Source organism: Chionomys nivalis, chromosome 18 (assembly GCF_950005125.1).
Source record: "Chionomys nivalis chromosome 18, mChiNiv1.1, whole genome shotgun sequence".
Lineage (NCBI taxonomy): Eukaryota > Metazoa > Chordata > Mammalia > Rodentia > Cricetidae > Chionomys > Chionomys nivalis.
In genome coordinates this window covers 12,520,334-12,542,121 of record NC_080103.1, presented here as the reverse complement: position 1 = coordinate 12,542,121, position 21,788 = coordinate 12,520,334, and the positions used below count along the sequence as shown (strand labels likewise).

At 45.1% G+C, this 21,788-nt stretch overlaps 1 protein-coding gene across 7 annotated transcripts in view; it reads left to right on the top strand.

Moving 5' to 3' along the window:
* Nucleotides 1–21,788, top strand: part of LOC130889281 (myomegalin-like) — a 205,545-nt gene that overhangs the window by 64,329 nt on the left and 119,428 nt on the right. For 6 of the 7 annotated variants that reach the window (XM_057792880.1, XM_057792879.1, XM_057792882.1 and 3 more), the window contains exon 4: nucleotides 4,397–4,507. In XM_057792880.1, coding sequence (XP_057648863.1) covers nucleotides 4,397–4,507 — 111 coding nt within the window. Of the gene's footprint in view, nucleotides 1–4,201; nucleotides 4,508–21,788 lie in introns of those variants that run through there. The other variant, XM_057792883.1, reaches the window with a different exon arrangement.

Below are 21,788 nucleotides of genomic sequence, written 5' to 3'. Positions count from 1 at the left end.
AACTTAGGAAGGTAAGTGAACAGAATAACATTGTCCTACGGGTACCATTTTAAGAGAGTGTGATTTCTTTGGAACTATTAAAACTAACCCTTACAAAGTTTCAAATTCAGCAGGGGACACAGAGGCAGATTATTTTCTTGGCCACAAGATTTATTTAATGTTGGAGAAAGTGTGCTGGGCCTGAAGGTAATGGGGTAATGGGATTTTACACAGTCCAAAAGAGCAGTAGAGTCTATTTTTAAGGCTTTGGGGGAAGGCGAGGGACAGTGTCTTACACTGTGAAGAAGTGAAGGAGTCTACTTAGAGGAGTCAGGGAAGCATGGATGAAGGGCTCGTCTAGCTAAGGTGGAATCATTATAAGGCCAGCTGGAAGGGGGCAGTGTGCCCCAGCCCTTTGTGCTCGAAGTAGGAAAGTTCTTGGTGCCTGTCATCTTCCTGAAATCTACTTCAGGAGGAAAATCTAGGCGAGCTACCCCATTGATAACAAAGTGGATTAGTAAAACAAGTCACAAATCTCAGTACTTATCTATTCATTAACTCTGCTGCTCATTTAGGGAGTGCTTTATAATACTAAGCTGAGAGAAGGTAGGCACAACGGATTCCTGGCCAGCCCCCAAGCCACTCTACTCTGACTGAAATAATTGTAAGTGGCCTGGAACAGCGCTGTGGGCTGACCCTTGCTGCAGAAGTGGCTTTTGGTTGTTACAGAGGCTGAAGGGCAGACTCGTGACTCAGTGGCCCTTTTTACCTGGATGGCCATAGATGGCTAGGGAGGTTAGAGTTTTTATGAGAAGTCAAATAATTCTCAATAGTCTCAATAATCCACCCAGATGATAAAAGCAACATCAAAAGACACCATATGAATGCTTCACATTGTGAGTACGTGCCTTACTGGGAGGTCAAAGGGGAAAGACAGCCAGGAGAGGGAAGGTGCGATATTTTGTGGATTTCCAACCAAGAATTAAAAGATGAAAAGAATGGGATGTCTTAAAGAAATGTGATGAAGTTTTCTCTTTAGCCTGAGGGATGGGTGAGAAGCCCATGAAGGCTCTGAAGGCATTTCCTTGGCTGTACTCTGAAGGGTACATGGCTGAGACAGATCCTAGCAGACATGGTTGGACTCACGCAGAAGAGTGTCATGAAGTCTGTTGTGAAGAACGGAGAATTAAGTTGAGCTCTCCAACAAAACATTGGGTGTGTGGAGCTAGGTCCTGAGCAAGAAGACCGAAGACAGCAGATCACGTGGGACATAAAACACATAGCCCTGGAAGTGGATTAAACTCTCTAGGGGAGAGAGTGTGGAGAGAAAGAAACCCAGACAGGGAAGGACTTACCATCATAAAAGAGATGGCATTAAGGGATTGATCCAAAAGAAAACAAACAAAATAAATCAACCAAGCTCCACAGGAAAGGGGCGGGAGGGGAGGAAAGAGGCGGGAGAGGAGGAAAGAGAAAAGGAAGTAGGCCCAGTGTGCAGGGAAATCTCCGCTGCCTGGGGATAACATGAATCCTTACCCACTCCTATTTCCTTTCATGAAAGTATTGTATATAGTTTTAAAAAACTCTTCCAGAAAGACAGCCAAAGCCTAACTATACACTAGCTACACTCTGCCAATCTGACCCCCCCTTGAGCAAAAGGGAAGTAATCATACTTGTTACCTTGAGGTGTTTAGACCCTGCCCCCAGCCAGTTCATTTTCTAGATGAGGGGGATTCTGTGTACAGGGAAATACATATTCAGCTCACACAGATGGTTGGTAACAGAACTGGTATCAGGAAGTCTGTGGCTGTATGTGACATGGACTTAGTGTGTTGATCGGGCTGGCCTCAAACCTACGCAGCAGTAATCCTCCTGCCTCAGCCTCCTGAGAGGCTGGGGTGACAGGAACATAGCACAGTGGTCAGAAAAGTGGGATTTCAGTTTCGACCTTCATTCTCATCGTCGCCAACTCTCAGTGACCTCCACTTCTTCTGAAAGTTAAGGATTTAGTGAGCATGTAGAATTTTTATGTGCAGATTTTTTAAACAAGTAGATTTTTTAAAATGTGAAATATTTTTGGTTTAAAATGTAAGAGAGCATTTACAAGCTTATCTTTTTAGAAAAATAGACTGTTCCATTGCACGGTTCTAATTCTGCACTCCTGAAGCCACCCAATTCACTCAAACTTTTTCTGTCTTTCAAAGTGCAAGTGCAGTTGCTGGCAGAGCCTTCTCTGTTAGCCTCCGGCAGGAACTATTCCTTCTTTGTTCTAGGCTCCCTTAGAGTCAAAGGTTTTCTTTTTCCTTTTCTTTTTTTTTGTTTCTTTTTTTGTTTTGTTTTGTTTTTTGAGACAGGGTTTCTCTGTGGTTTTGGAGCCTGTCCTGGAACTAGCTCTTGTAGACCAGACTGGTCTTGAACTCACAGAGATCCGCCTGCCTCTGCCTCCCGAGTGCTGGGATTAAAGGCGTGCGCCACCACTGCCTGGCAAAGGTTTTCAAACTACAGGTTAAGATTTATCTATCTACTGTTTAGTACGTCAATTTAGTAGGTCACTCCCAGAAAGAGAAATAGAGAATATCAGATTATAACTCATAATTGGATAATTGTGAGTGTGTGTGCATGTGTGTGTGTTGTAGTGTAAAATAGAAAAAGTTTGAAAGACATAGATTTGAAAGATTACAGCATAGATCATACCTTACCATGTGACCAGCTGTGTGACGACTCTGTGTTTTGGGGGTTATTCCTATCTTCACCTTTGCTGGTTTTGTTGTTGTTGTTTGGTTTCATTGTGTAGCCTTGGCTGTCCGGAAACTTGCTTTGTAAACTAGGCTGGCCTCGAACTCACAGAGATCCTCCTGCCTCTGCCTCTGGAGTGCTGGGATTAAAAGTGTGCACACCAAGTCCAGCTATGTATGCACCCTCTGGATACTGGGGAAGGTTGGCTGGAATCATTATGAAGGTCCAGAACATTGGTGGTGCACGCCTTTAATCCCAGCACTCAGGAGGCAGAGGCAGGTGGATCTCTGTGAGTTTGAGGCCAGCTTGGTCTACAAGAGCTAGTTCCAGGACGCAGAGAAACCCTGTCCAAAAAAAAAAAAAAAAAAAAAAAAGGAATGGGAAAAGATGAAAAGTAGGTAGGTTGGGAAAGAAGTGGATGCTTGCATTAAATATAAAAATTTTAGATTTTCTTTATCTCAGGCGTTAATAGTAATTTTTCCAACCTGCATTACACATAAAAATTTTAGATTTACCTCAGACACTAATAGTAATTTTTTTTTCCAACCTGGTATTACCACATCAAGAACCTTTTTTGGGATCAGAGCTTTGAGGCTGTCTCCCAGTCACCTTCAAAGCCCCATGAGGTGTGTGTTCTAAATAATACTTCCTGCTAATGTTGCAGCTGTCGCTCAAGGATCGTAATTTGCTTTATGAGCAGGATCTGCTGACTGCTCGTAAAGGCCTGGCTCCCTTAGGCAGGTGCGGGAGTTAAGAACCAGTGAGGAGCTGAATCTCTGGTCTCCGGGATGCTGGCTGCTCCCCACCACCCCCTCAGAACTCCCACACTTATTCCCCAAAGGGCCTCCCTTGCTCCACTGAAAAACAGTTTGCAAAGGTCCCTCTCAGTCAAGATTCACTCTTGTTTTCCTCAACCTGTGTGGTGTCTATCAGGGAGCAGGGAGGCTGAGAATAAAGGCTATGAAGCAATAGCCCTGGGACTGAAAACTGGCCGGGAGAACAGCTGGAAGACACAGCTGGGGTTGAGCATTGTGTCACTAAGGGAAGTGGACTCTGATCCGTAGTGCCTTAAGGTTTGTACCTGGTAGAAAGAGGTTATTTGGCTCTGGTCTCTATTCTGTGGGCCATTTTGTGGATATGAGCTCCCTCCATAGCAACCTTGTTTCTTGCTTCTGTCTGCCTCCTTTCCCCCATCCCTCCTAGTTTCCTCTTGCCTTTGCAACCCCAGTGCCACATTAACCACCCCCCAAATGGGAAGGGGGTCAGCCCTTCTCTTTCCAAACAGCTACTAAATGACCACACTTGGGCCTGGAGGCCGGGGTGGGGGGTGGGGGGAACAGGGTGACAGCCCTGTCTTGGAGTCAGGTTACTGCCACTTGTGACTGAGTTCACACAGCATGTTCCTCCATCAGGGATTCCGCAAATATCTCCCCGAGGTAAAAAAAGAAAGCGCGTTGCGCTCCAGCTCCCAGAGCAGAGAGACCAGTCCCAGGTCCTGGAGCGCACCACCAGGGGCTATGTCGCCTTAGCCTCCGAGGTCCCACAGCTTCCCGAGTCTCTCAGTCCGCCAGCTCCATGCCGCGGCGAGGCTGTAGCGTGTTCCTGGGGTGAGGGGGCGATTGGGCATGCTCCTCCCCATGGGTCGCCCACCATGTCTAATGGATATCGCACTCTGTCCCAGCACCTCAATGACCTGAAGAAGGAGAACTTCAGCCTCAAGCTGCGCATCTACTTCCTGGAGGAGCGCATGCAACAGAAGTATGAGGCCAGCCGGGAGGATGTCTACAAGCGGGTGAGTGAGAGTGGGGAAGCGGAGTGCGCGCCTGGGACTGCTGGTCTGAACGGGCGAGAGGAGAGCTCAGCAGCCCGAGGGACCGGGCTCTACAACTGGGTGCTTTCCCGTGACCCGGGATAAGCCCACTCCACCCTCTAGGGCCGGCTTCTCTCCTTTTCTCACAGCGGGAGGGGGCTGTGTACAGCCAGAGGCTCCAAATCCTGTTCCACACAGCACGACTGAAATGTAGATTCTGAGACACTCCGGTTTAAGGACTGGATTTGCATTTTAAAGTGTGGGGGGGGGCGGGGGGGGAATGTAACTTAGGTCACCCGTTCAGGCCTTTTCCAGCTCTGGATCTTGGGAGAAAATACCGTGGTATGAAGAAACTATGAAGGATAATTCTTTTCTTGAGGAAGTAGTGTTTTCCTTTGAAGGTGTTCAGGCAGACGCACGTTTGCAACGGAACATGAGACATTTTAGACCTAGGAATTGTTTGCGCTAGAATAAAAAAGAGGATACCCACGGACAGTTGAGTGAGGTGTGGGGTGGGGGAGAAGCCTCCTAGGCACGCCGGGCTGCCTTGATTGGTGGGAAGGAGCTGGCAGCGCTTGAGGGTGAGATGAGACAGCGCATTTGTAAAAGGACTTCAAGTCCTGCTAGTATCAAGGATTAAATTTCCTGGCTGGTCACTGCATTGATTTCCTCAGGCCTCTTGGGGTCTGGGAGTGCAGGTGCCTACTGCTGGTTGCCTCGAGTCTGACCAGAGTTCCCTTCTAAATGCCCAGCTGTTTGCTTCAGAGCAAACTACACAAGCATTGCCTTGACCCCAGGAGGCTGGGCAGCCTTAGAAGCCACCAGATCGCCTTTGAATCTGAGAAACAACTGGTGTCTGTGAGACCTCCATGACTGTCTGGTCAGTTCAGTTCACGCCGACTGCTAAGTCTAAGAAGGAGTGCCCGTGATACCCATAAGATTTCAGGGTTTGGTAGAGTCAATTAGTACGGACTGTTGATTCTGGGAGATTTAATCTGTTCCCTCTTTTCTGAATGTTATGTTTTAATCCTCCTCCCCCTGAGACTTTCTCCAGGCTCATCTTCATCTTTTGCGTGGCTGCATAGTGAATGTCTCTCCTGGGAAGTTGCCGGAGGTCTAGGGGACTTGATAACTTGGTAACACAGATGGGAGAGGACGCAGGGTAGTGTGGGCCTCTGAGTAGGAATAGGAGGAAGTCCATGAACCATCCCCAAATATAGCAGAAGAGGGGCAACTTGGAGATCACTGGAGGAAAAGGGTTTTTTTTTTCTTTTGCCCTCAACCAGGTGACTGCTGCTTGACTCAGTTGACCTCACTGCACTTTATTGGCTAAAGGAGAAATACTTGAGGAAATGCTTGGTGTGGGATGAGACAGGGCACCACCTCTCTCCTGGAAAAGTGATTCACTAGACTATGGCAGCTGCCTCGGGGTATAGGGGAGGGAGTCACACACAAAGTCCCAGGTAGGGGTGACAGTCCTTTTACTGGATCCATCTTGCCACTGGATCGCATGCAGGTAACTCTGCTTGGTCTTACGTAAACACAGTGGCCAGGCAGCCATTGTCTCATACGCTTCCAGGGATGTGTTTCCTTTTCCCCATCTCACCCAGTTACTGTCACGTTACTATTCCCTTTGGTTTCAGCTACTGGAAACCACAAAAGCAGTGGTTCCCAACTTTCCTAATGCTTCAGGCCTTTAATACAGTTCCTCTCGCTGTGCGACACCCCCCCCCCCCACACACACACACACACGGTTATTTCGTTGCTACTTTGTAACTGTAATTTTGCTACTGTTATTAGTGGTAATGTAAATATCTGATGTGCAGGGTAACTGAGGGGTCATGACTCAGGGGTTGAAAAATGCTGCGCTCAGGCTGAGTTAAGGGCTGCGAAGACAGCTCAGCTGGTAGGGTGCCAGGTTTGATCCCCAGCACTGCACCACCTGACCATAGCGATGCATACCGAGAATCTTAGTATTCTGGAGGTGGAGGCAAAAGGTCTAAAATTCTAGATAATCCTGGGCTATGGAAGCCAACCTGGCTTATATGAGACCGTGCTTTGTTGTTTTGTTTTTAACTTGGGTTAAATGTTCTTTTTATCTGGAATGTAGAACACATTGAGATGAGATCACACTGTGTATCCCTGGTTGGCCTCTAACCTGTGATTGTCTTGCTTCAACCCCTAGAGTGCTGGAAATATAGAAATAAATCAAGTTTTTTAAATTTTTATTTATTTTTATTTCACGCACATTGTTTTATTTTCATGCACATCTGTGTGAGAGTGCCAGATCCCATACTGGAGTTATAGACAGCTGTGAGCTGCCATGTGGTTGATGGGAACTGGACATGAGTCCTCTGGAAGAGTAGTCAATGCCTTTAATCACTGAGTCAGCTCCCTAGCTTGCCATTTTTAATGATTAATATCATAGGCGAAAAAAAGATCTATCCCAGTACATAGTGATGAGGCGTTAAGAGAAACCAGAAAAGTTTGCTTTGATAGAAGAGCCAGGGGTTCAGGAAACACTGCAGCAAGAGCCCCAGGCAACCACCAGACAAACTGTTTAACTTCTCCAGACCCGGTCCAGCCTCCACAGCACTGACGCTCAGAATAATGCTGCAGGCACTGAAACTCATTTGTTGCATGAATAAATAACAGCCATGAAGATGAAAGAAAATGTCCATCAACTACTTTGTAAACTTAGTGCCACATTCATATGAGAGGGTAATCATTATACACTTGCTAGTAGTTGTTGAGATGTTTAAAAAATGAAATAGAGGTTCGACTAGACTGTGGCCATAACAATGCAGCTTGTGTTCATGTTTGCTATTTGCATCCTGATTTCTTTAGGTTGGGAAGATTAGTTAGTTGTGGTGAGACAGCAGGGGTCACATGCCTAGCGCCACCCAGAAGGTCAAGTGGTTCTGATGCCGGCTGTTACTATACTTAGCTTGGTTTCTCTCTCATGTTGGACAAACATTTCTTTAAAAATAAAACTATGAAACCATACCCAGTTAAGTTAGAACCTCTGCAAAAATGTGAGTGTTGTGTAAGTAATTCTTTAAAGAAAACCAGTGCTTATGAACATGTTACTGCAAGTCTATGTGGATAGACCATCTTTTTGTTTCGTGTTGTTTTAGATTTTGGTACTTAAGAGGGAAAAATTACTGTCTTAGTGCGTGACTATCAAGCATTCCACCATGACAGCTTCCGGGAAACTGGGAGAACAGGACTGGGAAGAGGGTCTGTGTTTCTCTTTCCAAGTGTCAAGTCTTCCTTAGGTAGTTGAGTGATTTAAAGAAAGAGATAGAGATAGAAACAAGGAGAGAGAAAGAGATACAGAGGAGGGGCTGAAATGGATGAATTCTTTATTGTGAAATAAGTTACATGAGTTTTTTTCTGTAAGAGAAACTATAAAAGCTCGAGCTATGCCAATGCCTAAAACCATCACCTTAAAAGTGCTCTAGAGTTTCTTATTTTTAGGCCTTTTGGAGAGCTAAGGAAGTAAAATTAAAAATCATGCCAGCCATAGGTTTATGAGAATACCAAGTTACACATAAAAATGGATTCTTTGAAACTAGCTGAATGTTAAAACAGCCTTGAAGCTTCAGCTTTTGCAGGTATTAAAATAATTTAATTATATATATTAAAAATTAAAAGTATATACAAATAAATGCTTTTTGTGATTTAGAGCTCGGTTTGTCTTTGATTCCTGAACTTCCACTTTATTATGAAATTGAAATCTATTTTTCCCCCTCACTGTGGAGCATGGCCTTGATGGCTCTTTTTTTTTAATTAACTTTTTAACATCCTGGACCACAGTTTTCCCTATCTCCTCTCCTCCCAGTGTCCCTTGTTGTCTCTCCCTCCTGCCCCCCCATTTCACTCCTCCATTTCTCTTCAGAAAAAGGCAGGCCTCCCATGGATATCAACCAGTCATGGTATATCCAGTTACAGTGAGACTAGGCACTTCCTCTCCTATAAATGCTGGATGAGGCAACCCTATAGGAGGAAAGGGTCCCAGAAGCAGGCAACAGAGTCAGAGACAGCCCCTGCTTCCAGTTAGAAGTCCCACAAGAAGACCAAGCAACACCAAGCAACATACGTGCAGAGAGCGTAAGTCAGTCTCGTTGATCCATACAAGCCTTCTGCTTGGTGGTTCAGTCTCTGTGAGCCCCTGTGAGACCAGGTTAATTGATTCTGAGATTATTCCAGTCTTGAGTCATCTGCACAGATAAACGCAAACATATGCCTCAGTGATTAGGGACTACTGCCCCCTCGTGGTAGCAAACAGTAATTGTAGGTTCAGTTCTTTAGGGGAAGGAATGGGTTATCATTTTGACTATGTAACTCAAGCTAAGGAGTAACCACTGCCAGGCTTGTAGCTCTGGACCTGTGGATCAAGGGAAAGAGATAGTTAACACTGCAGGTGGTCCAGAGCTAGGTATGGCCCATTCCTTGCAGGACAGGCTTCAGAGCACTGCCAGATGGCAGCTGGTCTCTAAGTCATTTCTGGATGGAGTCTTGGCCAACCTGCTCATTTTTCTTACCTAACCCTGCATCTTCTCTCATTAGCTGAGTGTGTGGCTGCTAGAACTCTGCCCAGTCCTGGAATGTGTGAGAGCCACTGCTGTGTGATCAACACAGCACCCTGAAAACCACCAGCCAGTCTCTAGCCCCATGAGGATTATTTTCTTGCCCAGACTTCAGTGCTTTACAAAAGCCTAAGGGTTGCATCTTAAAAGTGGAATTTAAAGTGTGACGAAGCTGGGTCCCCTAGCAAAAGCAAAGAGAAATGGAATGTTGTCATCCTGGACTGAATGGGTCAGTGTGTGACTAACAATCCCAGAGAACGTGCGCTTCATAAGCATTGGTTTTCTTTGAAGAATTGCTTGTAGAACATTCACACTTTTGCAAAGAATCTAACTTAACTGGGTATGGTTTCATACTTTTCTTTTTATCTTTTAAGATATTTATTCATTATTTTAGTTATACCTACATGGTGGGGTATACACCCGTGAGGGCTGGTGCCATGCTGGAGCTAGAGTTACAAGTGGCTATCAATCACTCAACCTGGATACTGAGAAATGAACTCGGGTCCTCAGAAGACCAGCATGCGTTCTGAACCACTAAGCCGCCTCTCCAGCTGTACTTTGATTTGTCAAGAGAAGTTCTTCCAAAATGAAATTAGCAATAATATTGCAGGATGAAAGTGAATTTGGCCTTTAGATAGAGGAAGTAGGAGAGGGCTGTGAGTCATTCCTTTATGAGCCATGAACTGCCTAGTTTGAGACTGAAACCTCTTTAGTTATCTCACCTTTAAAGTTTTTAAATGTCATTTTAGTGTGTGTGCATGTGTGTGTGCATGTGTGTGCGTGTGTGTGTGTGCATGTGCATATGTGTGTGTGTTTGTGTGTGGAGTTTGCAGGATTCAGTTCTCTCCTTCCATGTAGTAAAAGGAGCGGCGGGCTGCTTCCCGCCACCCGGCTCCCGGCTACCTTTACCTGAAATAATTGCATGGAAACTGTATTCATTTAAACACTGCCTAGCCCATTAGTTTTAGCCCCTTATTGGCTAACTCTTACATATTAGATTAACCCATCTCCATTAATGTGTATTGCCACTTGACTGTGGCTTACCGGCATGAGTCTAACCATTGTCCATCTCGGAGAGGAGAGTCATGGCGTCCGTCACAGTGCCTTCTTTCTCCCAGCCTTTTGTTTTGTCTATTCTGCCTATCTAAGCTGCTGTCCTATCAAAAGCCAAGGCACTTTCTTTATTCAACCAATGAAAGTAACACATAGACAGATGACCCTCCTACAACACTTCCATCATGTGGGATCCAAAAATTGAACTCCGGCTCAATGACAGTAACAAGCACCTTTGCTGGCTGAGCCACCTTGCCAGCCCATTTTCTCACCTTTGAGATGAGATGATCCTGATTCTGGCCAACCTTTGAGGCTTAGATGTCGCATACTTTCATAGCTATGGTAAGCAACCTCCTGATTTTAGTACTCACTGAATTGCCCTCCTCCTGCTGTTATGATATTTCTAAGCTGTGGATGTGGCACTCCTGATGCTGAGCCTTGGTTCCCTCACTCACTGCTAACTTAACCTGAGCAAATATAGACCATGTGCCACATAACAGTGTGATGGTCAGTGAAGAATCACGTGTATGATGGGGGCCCATGAGCTTCTAATGAAGCTAAACAATTCCTATTGCCTACAATGTCATAGTCTTTGTAACACTTTAGAAAGGTACTTTGTCTTCATGTTTGTGGTGGTGCTAATGTGAGCGGAACCTAGGGCACAGTCAGGTCCATGAAAGCATAGCACATGCATTGAGCACCACATGGATGCTTTATAATAACAGAAGATCATACTTATCCACTTCTATTTATTATAGATTTATTATTATAATTTATTTACTATAGTGTTTACTGCACTATGATAGTAATTATAAATATTATTATTATTATTTTGTTTTGTTTGAGACAGGGTCTTTCAGTATAGCCCTTGCTGTCCTGGAACTCAACTATATAGACCAGGCTGGCCTCAAACTTACAGAGACACACCTCCATCTGCCTCTGCCTCCCAAGTGCTGGGATTAAAGGTGTGGGTCACCATGCCTGGCTACTATAGCTTTTACCATTGGATTAAAGTAATCTCCTTTTACTTATCAAAATGAAAAGGTTAATTTAAGAGTAGCCTCAGGCAGGTCCTGCAGGAGTGATGTCAGAAGTCATCTGTCATAGGAGATGACAGGTGGCTCCATTAGTGTTATTGCCCTGAGGATCTTCCATGAGGATAGGATGGACAGGGCTGGGGGTGGGGGAGGGGAGGAGGCAGGGGTGGGGGAGGATGGGCAAGACACAGTGATGTAGATGATACTGACCCTGATAGGCCTGGATTAACGTATGCTTCTGTCTTAGTTTTCTTTCTTAAACAGAAGAGTTTAAAAAGAAAAAAATTAAATAGAAAAAAAGCTGTCAGAATAAGGATATAAAAATATTTTTGTACAGTATATTTTTGCTGTAAAGTGTGTTTATATTTTAACTCGCTATTACAAAAGAGCCAAAATAAAACAAATTAGAAGTTTACAAAATAAAGAAGTTACAATAAGCTAAGGCTAATTAATGAAAAAACTAAAGGCAAATTTGATGTAGTCCAATGATGGCCATAAAGTTCATAAAGTCCTCCGTGGTGTTGAGAAGCACACCAGGCCTTCCCAGTCACTCACCTGTTTCTCCCTGACCACAAGCAGCTTCCAGTCCCTCAGGCTCTGTTCACAAGCCAGGTCCTCTACAGATCTGCTGTCTTCTATCCATTGTACAGATCGTCCTGTATCTACTGTGGCGCTTCAGTTGCTGGTGGTATTCAGTGCTGCAGTGCATTGGACTGTAGCCCAGGCATGTAGCAGCCTTCTCCATCTGTTCCATGCTGCTCACGTAGTTGTGAAACTACTTAATGACACCTTAAGCAATGCATGGCTGTACTGTCATTTTTCTGAGTGGAGGTAGATGTAGGAATGGCATCTGTCCTGTAGATTTGGGGCAAGGCTGAATGAGCCAGTGAGCTGAACTCGGCATGGTGCCTGTCCTGAGGTATGATGTCAATGACAAACTGAGAGATGACAAAATTATCTAGAGATGTTGACTTACTAAAACCATTTCTTGTTTTAAATCACTTTCTATTCCTGTGGTAGTAGATTTGTCCATATTTGGCCTGTTTGACTGGATTCTTTACCTTAGTTTTCCTGTCTATGAATAATAGACTCCACTCTACACATTGTTATTGGGCAAACTTACCCCAATTCCCCACTTACAAAAATTTCTTTGACGAGATTAAATAAGAAAGGCTGTGTTTGTTTAAGGTTCGACCCAGCTCCATGCACTTGGTGAGGCCTTTCCTGGCGTGTTTTATCGTTCTCATTACTACAGGAGAACTGTGCACACCTCTACAGTAGGCATTATTATTGTTTTTTTTTTTTTTTTTTTTTTTTTTTTTCGAGACAGGGTTTCTCTGTGGTTTTGGAGCCTGTCCTGGAACTAGCTCTTGTAGACCAGGCTGGTCTCGAACTCACAGAGATCCGCCTGCCTCTGCCTCCCAAGTGCTGGGATTAAAGGCGTGCGCCACCACCGCCTGGCTGTTGTTGTTGTTGTTATTTATTGTTAATATCTTTCTCCTCTAGCAGCTAGCAGAGTAGACTGTGTATGGTAATCAAGAAGTGTTTGATTAATCCAGGAATGTGTGTGTGCAAAAAGACTAAGGCACACTGCTCACAAGGTGAGCATTCAAGCTAGAAATGTAAACTAACCATTCTTCCAGCAGTACCAGCCCATGGCTACTTTGTTATTGCTGTGCAAATACAGACATGCACAGCTAGTAGGAAGAATGACTCTGGAATAAGTTTAGACAGAAGTATGAATTATGTAGCTATTGTTAAGGGGATGAGTGAAAGTGGATTTGAGTTAGATTTTTTTTTAATATTTTTTTTAAAGATTTATTTATTATGTACACAGTGTTCAGCCTCCATGTATACCTGGAGGCCAGAAGAGGGCACCAGATCTCATTACAGATGGTTGTGAGCCACCATGTGGTTGCTGGGAATTGAACTCAGGACCTTCGGAAGAGTAGTCAGTGCTCTTAACCTCTGAGCCATCTCTCCAGCCCTTGAGTTAGATTAAACTCCAGAATTGAGTTTGGGATTTGCTTTCCAATGATCAGAAGACATATTCTGATAAGGTTCATGTTTATAGCTCCAGTGTTGGGAGTAGAGGTGTTGGCGGGTGATGGTCGTGGCGGTAGTGGGGATGCAGAGGTGTGTGGGGAGAACACAACAAGAATTGATGACAGACCTCCAGAGCTCACTGGCCAGCCAGTTTAGCCAAATTAGTGAGTTTCAGGTTCAGTGAGAGACTTTAACTGAAAAAAAATAAATTCAGTGTCGGGGTCCAGCCCCAATATAAATTATGTTTTGAACCAGAGTGGAGGTGTGGGAATAAAGACATAACTGACATGACTTTTTTTGGGAGGGAGTTTTTAGGGGTCCTTTATGAAGTCCTGAGTTTACATCCTAAAACTCACCCGCGTTTATTTTCCAAACAGCTTTTATACCAAAACATAAACTGTGGGGGAAGTTTATTAGCATTCTGTTTCCTAGGTAGCGAGGGGTAGGAGGAATGACTGTGGTCACGTCTGTACCTTTTTATGCCCATTTTGTCACGTCTTTCTATCTATGACTGCTCTGTATGTCTGCTCTGTCACGTAGACTGAACTAACACCTCTATCCCAGGCAACCTCCCAAATTACAAAGAAGGAACAGAGTGACATTAGCATATCCTGACCCTTTGTTTAGGATGGAGTCAATTTGTCTCAAAAGGCTAGGTGACCACCTTCAGTGTGGCAGGTGCAAATTGTGCCCTAAAATTTTGGCTGCCATACAATGTAAAAATATGGGCTTGTATAATACGGCCCCTCTAGTTCAGCACCAATAGAGGAAGTCACTCAACATTATCTCTGGCCTCTACACACACACTCACATACAACACACACACACACACACAGAGGTATCATAGTAAAGTATATATAACAGAATTCAGCTTTTCAGCTGACTTTAAGCGTGCAGTTTTGTACACTCACACTGGCTTGTAAGCATCATTCTCATCCATCTCCAGAGCTGCGTCCCTAACTGAACTGTCTATGTCAAACACCAGCTTCCCACTGCCTGGTCCTCCACCCATCTTCATCCTGCTTTGATCTTAATTTTATCTCTGCTGTCTCATAAACGTGAAACAATACATTTGCCCTTTTGTGGTCCTTCTGTGCCCTTTTGCACATGCTGGTCCTGGAGTCCCATCCACTTTCCTAAGGGTGAGGTGGCCACTCGACATATTTGCATTTATTAGATTTTCCAACTGGGAAACCTCTTCAAGGCCCTGATTCCCTATGCCTAGCCCTTCTCTCTACCTCCCAGAGCTTCAGTGCTAGCCGGAATGTGTCCCCCGGCTTGGGAGGTCCCACTGCGCCAGGCAGCAGCACCTTGCCAGGGGAATTTAGAATCTGGTTACTGGACACTGTTGCCATCTGTTTTGTTTATGTGTACGTGATGTGTGCATAGATATGCATGCCACAGCACATTTGGGGCCAGGGGACAGTTTTATGGAGTTGGTTGCTTTACATGATGCTCTCCAGGTCTGTCGGTATTATAGCTTGGGTTGGAATCCCCTTGTGTTTTAGGCGAAATACCAGTTCATTACATGTTTTCTGTCATCCATGTCTATTGCTCTCACCATTTGACTATTGCGAATGAGGCCCCTGTGAACACAAACTGGCAAATGTCTGCATGAGCTGGGTTTCCTCACCCAGGAAAGAATTACTGGAGATGGTGATTCTATGTGTAATTTCTAGAGGGATTCGTGTTATCTTCATACAGCTGAACCATTTTACAGTATGCATGGATTCCGACTTTTTCAAGCTTTTTTTTAGGACCCTTGTTATCTCCCCCGTGTGTGTGTGTACATGCGTGCACATTTGCATGCAAGATGTGAAGTTCTAAAAAACTTCGAACCAAGCACACAAATATTGGTTGTAAATACTTAATAAATATTTGTATTTAATAAACGTCCCTAACTCCTTCTGCAAAGGAGGACCAGTAGATGAGCATGCCTTCAAGAGTCTTGGAAAGGTGAGGATCGGCAGTCAACGCACAGAGGGCACATAGAACATACAGGGCAAACGGCCACTCTGGGTTTCCAGGGTGGGAGCTATTTCTTTATAAAATTATAAATAAAAAATATATATTTTTATTTAATAATAAATGTATTTATTTAATAATAAAATATAAATATGTTTATAAATAGATTGGCTATTTATAATTGCCTGTAATCCCAATGCTGAGAAAGCAGAGATAGAAAGATCCTTGGGGCTTGCTGGACAGCCATTCTAGACCAATTAGTGAGCTCCATCTTCAGGGTGATACCTTGCCTCAACAAATAAGTTTAAGGATTGAAGAAGGTAGTGTCAATCTCTGACCTTCACACACACACACACACACACACGAAATAAATTGTTTAACTACTATACCCTTTTGTCTCTTTCCTATAACATATTTTCCAAAAATTGTAATTGTACATATTCATTGTCATACACATCTTAAAGTATATGTAACTAAAACATTTTTCCAAAGTTAATAATAATTAAATAAGTCATTAAGAAAAAAAAAAATAAGAGGGACCTGGGAGAGATTGTTCAGTAAGTAAAGTCCTTGTTATCCCAGTTTGAGAACCTGACTTCAGTCCCCAGTAACCTTGTTAAAGCAACAACTGGGTCTGGTGGCCCAGCCCTGTAATCCCAGCACTGGATAAATAGATCTCTGAGTTCGAGGCCAGCCGGGTCTACAGAGCAAGCTTCAGGACAGCTAGGACTACACAGAGAAACCCTATCTTGACAAAACAAAACAGCAATAACAACAAAAAGCAAGCAACCAACCAACCAAACAAAAAGAAGCCAGTGAACATTGCAGCATGCACCTATAATCCCAGCAACAGGGAGGTAGAGACTAGAGGGTTTGCTAGCTAGACAACCCTAGCTAAGTTTGTGAGCCCCAGGTTCAGTGAGAAACTCTGTCTCAAAGAAATAAGGTAAAGAGGGCATAAAAACATCTTCTGGCTTCCACAAGCATTCACACATACATATATATTTGTGTACACACATGTGAGTGGACATACACATATGTTTACCCACATACACATGAGCATGTGCACAGCATTCATTGTATACATACAAAAAGTAGGGAACTATTGTGAACTCCGTTAAATTTATGAAGAAAAGCATTCACTGACTTTGGCAATGGCAGCCAGAGGTCAGTTTAGATGAGAGGGTAGATGCGCTCTAGCACCTGCCTTCAGGTATACGGCAGTGCTAACCATTTCCTTATTTAATACCTAGTCTATGTTTACATCTGGGGGGGAAGGAAATAGGACGTTAGGAAATTCAGAATCACAGGAGCCGGCCAAGGCTCTGCAGCTAGGAGAAGGTAGATTACGGATGCAGGTGCTGGGGCTGGAAAGATGGTTCAGTAGCTGAGAACAAAAGACCCTGGTTTGATTCTCAGCATCTGCATGGTGGCTCACAACCACCTGTAACTCATGAAGGGCTAGAGAAAGGCATCCCGGACTGGAGGAGCAATGGACAAAGCTGGTGTCACAGAAGAGCACCATGTGCTTGGCACACTTTCCATCATTCTGTGTGGCTGGAATGTGAGGCATGGAGGACTGGCGGTGACGTGAAGGTGACACTGGAAAGGCCGGCAGAGGACAAATCCTGCGGATCTTTGTATCTGTCTCCTCTTCACTAGGTCTTTGTACGGCTTCTGCGAGGCTCCTGCTACTAAGCTGGAAGCTGGGCCTTTGAAGATCAGTAAAACATCAGAGATGGAATGGGATGGGAAGCGGTAGTAGAGAAAGAGACCGAGGGTAAAGGAAATCGAGGCGTTGCTACCCCCAGATGAATAAGCAGCTGGAGGGAAGATCTCGAACAGATTCTTTGAGGAGATGACCCCTGAACTTCCAAAAGGTTTAAGCATTGTTAGTCAATTGTGGGGTGCAAGGAAGAGGGTTTGTCACAAGCAAAAGCCTAAAGGCAGATGAATGGCTTGGTGTGGGGACAGAATCGAAAGTCGTTTGGTGTTGCCGGGTTTAGGCACTCAGCACAGCATGAGACTGAAGCGTATGTGGGGTTCAGTCTTCATGCCCTTGCTCAGGAGCCAGTGATGGGTCGTAAACTACAGGGGACATGGCAGATCCCTCTGGTAGGTGGGACAGTCTAGTTCAGTAAGATGAGACAGAAAATAGGGAGGACAGACTGAGCAAACGAAGCCGAGGGGTTGAATGAGGGAAGGGCAGAGGGTACAGAGAGGGGTCCCTGGGCTTCGGATTGTTTAGGAGATAAAATACCTTTGTATTTGACTTTGTGATTGACCAGGAGGAGAGAAAGCGTAGGAATTAGGATTTCTAGTTAGGTGAAGTCACTGTTTCTGAATCCTCTAGCGATTTAGCTCCCTGCACTGGACCAGGACGGTCACCTGGAGGTCTCTGAGGCTGGGCACCTAGCAGGAGTTGGCCGTCTCTCACCCCCTCACCTCCTGATGGCTTTGGAGAGAAGGTGCCCGCAGGGAAAGCTTCAACCAATGCCAGGGAAGCTAGTGTTGTTACCAAGTAGTGGGAATTATAATTAGCGCAGTTACCAGAGGCCTGGGTTTTGTGAGCCTGCACTGCTAGAAGCAATTTTCCTACTGAATGAATGTCCTTGCTTGTAAAACGAAAGGAGTAGAGTTGGCTGTTTTAAATGTGGTTTAGGGAGATTAAATTTTGCTCAGGTGCTAGCTTTGTTACAGGCAGGAAATGAGTTTTGCTGCTTTGTACCTTGTCCAGGCAGGAGGAAGAGGGCAAAAGTTCTGCCTTGGTGTGTTCAAATTGCTGGAAAGACGGGAGAGAAAGATCTTAGAACCTCTGTTTAGACCTAGAAAGAATCCAGAAAAGCTTTTCGCTTTGCAAGAGAACCTTGTTAGAAGAATGGTAGCAGTAGCGAGAGTTGCCGTGTTCCAACTTTTTAATTCACGCTAATGAACAAACCCTTCCTATCAAAGATAAAGAGACCAAGGTCCAGAATGGTAATTTGCCTAATGTAACCTGTGTCAGGTTCACAGAAACCAGGCAAATGGCTAACTGGGGTGTCTATTAGTGTTCCAAAGCACATGCTGGCCTCGGGAACACTCCGCACCTGTGACTCCTCTTAGATCTTCTTGTCCTGTCCTCTTCCCAACCCTAAACCTCTCCAGCTCTCGGGTTTGCCATCCCCCAGCTTCTGATTCCCATTTCGGCCAGGCGCTCTCTTGGCTCTTCTCTCTGAGCTTGGCCCTCCCTCCCCTTTGCTCTCTCTTATCTTCTCTTTTTCTTTTCATCTCTTTCTCCTCTCATGGCCTGGTCCAGTCCACTGCCCATGTTTGGTCTTCTTTCTCTCCCTGCTCTGAACCCTTCCAGATGCCTGTGGCTCTACTCTCCCCCACACCTACAATAAAACCCTTCTCTTCAGCCACACTTTGGAGCGGCCAAGTCCTCACTCTACACAACATGGTCAAGCTGAGACTGAAACCCAAGAGGCACCAACTCCTGGCCAGGATCCTTATGTCTGTGCTTGTGAAAAGCTGGTTTTATTTCCTCTTTGTCTGTAATGGGCTGACACAGAACACACACAACAGGTGCTAGACTCATTTGCAGATGGCTGATGCTATATTGTGATAAAAAGAGAAATACTCAATTTCTCCACCTGTATCTGGCCGCCACCGTCCATCCAGAGCTTTTATCCACGGTTTTTCTAAAGCTCTGTGGGCATTTTCTTTTGCATTGGCTAGCATCATCTAAAATAAGTATCTGAAGTTCAACAGCTCGGAGAAACGAGGCTGTATCATACGGGAGAAAGCACAGGATGGATGGAGGCAGGTGAGAACTGCATATGAGCCCACCCTATCACCTTAGATAGCAGCTAATCCAATCAAACACTGGAAGGCAGACATGGTACATTCCGTTCTGAGGAAAGCTAAGCAATAGTCGGGTGGCCTTTTGCCAAGCAACTTTAGAAGTGACTGTGGGCCTCACTGGGCAGCTTCCATGCTTGCTATTTGGAAACCTGGCTTCAGAGGATTGGGAGGGAATGAAAGGCACAAGCTAACTTCCTGTCCCTCCGCCTTCTGGAAGTTCTACAGTCAGGACTTAATGCACACAGGATCTTAAACAGAGAAAGGCTTGGAGAGAGAAATCTTAAATGTTGAGGAAGCTGCTGGCCTCAGTGCCATGACCTCTGGCACAAATAGAGTCTGGGTCAGATAGAGGACCTTGAAGTCACGTCGCTGTCCCTTGGAAGGTCTCAGGTCTTCCGCAAAGCCACCGTAGCTGCCTTTCTTAGGCATGCTCCAGCAGACATCCCTGTCTTACATTCTCTAATCAAACTGGGACCTCCGCTCAGCATCGATGCAAACTTGGTCATTCCACTCTTGATGCCACAGGGGCATCATATCATCGCTCTGCTCCGAAGCCAGTAATGGATAGGCTCAGAGCTGGACCCAGAGTCTTCCTGGCACTGAGGTCAATGAATGTATCAGACCTCTGAGGCTCAAAGAGGTGAGAAGCAGTATCCAGCCTAAACCCTATTCTTTCTTTCTAACCCTCTCAGAGCTGAGTCATGCAGAAGCCCAGGCTGCTGCTTACCTCCTAGTGTCTCAGAGGACTGTAGTAACCGGTCCCTGCATCTTCTGCAAAGGTAGAGGTACGAGTGCAGGGGTCCCTTCATCCTGCATGAATTGATGCTGTTTCACGCTGGTGTTATCAATTAGCCATGGGATTCTTCCTCGGGCTTTGGGATATGACTTCTTCCTAATTTTTCTCTCTTCTTCCTACCAACTAAAGGAGCCAGAGTCTTTAATTAGTACCTAAGGACCTTGGTATAAAATGGGAGAAAGTAAACGGCCAGGCAGAAAATGACCCTCCATAGTTTTGTAGTGTCCGCCCCATCCCCTTCTCAAAATCCTAAATACTTTTTGATTTAATCCCGGGGTGGGAGTAGGGGATTTAGTGGATGCTATGTGCCAGGCTCCAGTTTATACATTTTATCCATACTTAATCTCAACCTCCTAGCAGCCTGTGAAGGAGATGTCTTTCCTGTTTTTCACAGGACCACACGTCCCATTATCACGGGGAGTCTGCCTGTTGTCCCAGCCAATACCAGGTCTAATTCTACTCAGAATAAGGAAAACTTTGGTTTATTTAAAGTCTGCTGCTCTTTTAAATGCAAATGATGTTTTTCAGTGGTGAACACACATTGTATCAAGGTGACTGGATGAGAAAGAACTTGGTAAGAGGATACCTTAGTGTCCTCACAGTGGCTTCTGCCAGGACTGTAGCAAGAGGCGGTGGATTTGTCTTCTTAAAGGGTTTGTGGTAGAAGGTGGCACTGGCCTCGTTTTGTCCAGGGAATCGGGTGGAAATGGGCACGTGGGATGTAATAGTCAGGGCTGTCTTTGCTCTGCAGGGCCTGTCAGATTCATGCTGAGTATGGCGTGAGCTCCACAAATTCAGAGGAAACAGGAAGTGACTCAAACCAACTTAAAACTAAACAAAAAATGGGATTATAAACTGAGGGTGGTAGAATATTTGTAGGGTCCCAGTTACTTGGAAACTGAGGCAGAAGGATTACCTTAAGGCTGGCCTAGGCAAGCAAGCAAATAAAATAAAAAATTTAAAAGAATAGCAGAATCGGCAATATTTTTCACCTTGGAGAACAGGCTTACAGTGCATTTCGGTGCCTAGCAGGTAATAATTAGCGCTAATGAGCAGGAAACATGGAACACACAACAAACCTTAGGAGTTTATTAGAGGCGGTGTGTACAGGCCTAGGAAAGTCAGTGTGGAGAGAGAAAGGGGAGGGGGTAAGACAGTGTGCGCAGCTCTTAAAAGCTGCTTAGCCCATGCGCACAGAGGCTTGACGTGGCTATGTCATACACAAATGACGGGGCTCACACATGAGTGCTAGGGCTTAGCTGAGTCATACATGGATGATGCAAACACACGTGCCCATGGGTCATGCGGTGGGGGGCGGGGCCATTAGGCTCTTCTGCCTGAGGGCTTGTCTGCACATGCATGGCCCTAGAACCTGGAAGTGTCAGCCTTATTGTGATGGAGGAAGGTCATTGGTTAACTAATAAAAAAACTGCCTTGGCCCATTTGATTGGCCAACCCTTAGGTGGGTGGAGTAGACAGAAGAGAATGCTGGGAGAAAGAAGCCGAGTGAGGAGTCGCCATGATTCTCCCACTCCAGACAGACGCAGGTTAAGATCTTTCCTGGTAAGCCAGCTCGTGGTACTAAACAGAATATTAGAAATGGGTTAGATCAATACGTAAGAGCTAGCCAATAAGAGGCTGGAACTAATGGGCCAGGCAGTGATTAAAAGAATACAGTTTCCGTGTAATTATTTCGGGTAAAGCCATGCGGGCGGCCGGGTGCCGGGGACGCAGCCCCGCCGCTCCTATTTCAACATTATTGTCGCTGAAATCATAACACTGATGGTGTTCAAATTAGAGCAACAATTAACACTGAAAGAAGTGGGGCAGGCAGCAGATCCTATGGGATTTACATGGATGGATTCAGTGTAGAGAGAAAGACAAGAATTGATGAGGGTCACAGGACTCTTGGCCTAAGCACCAGGAAGAAC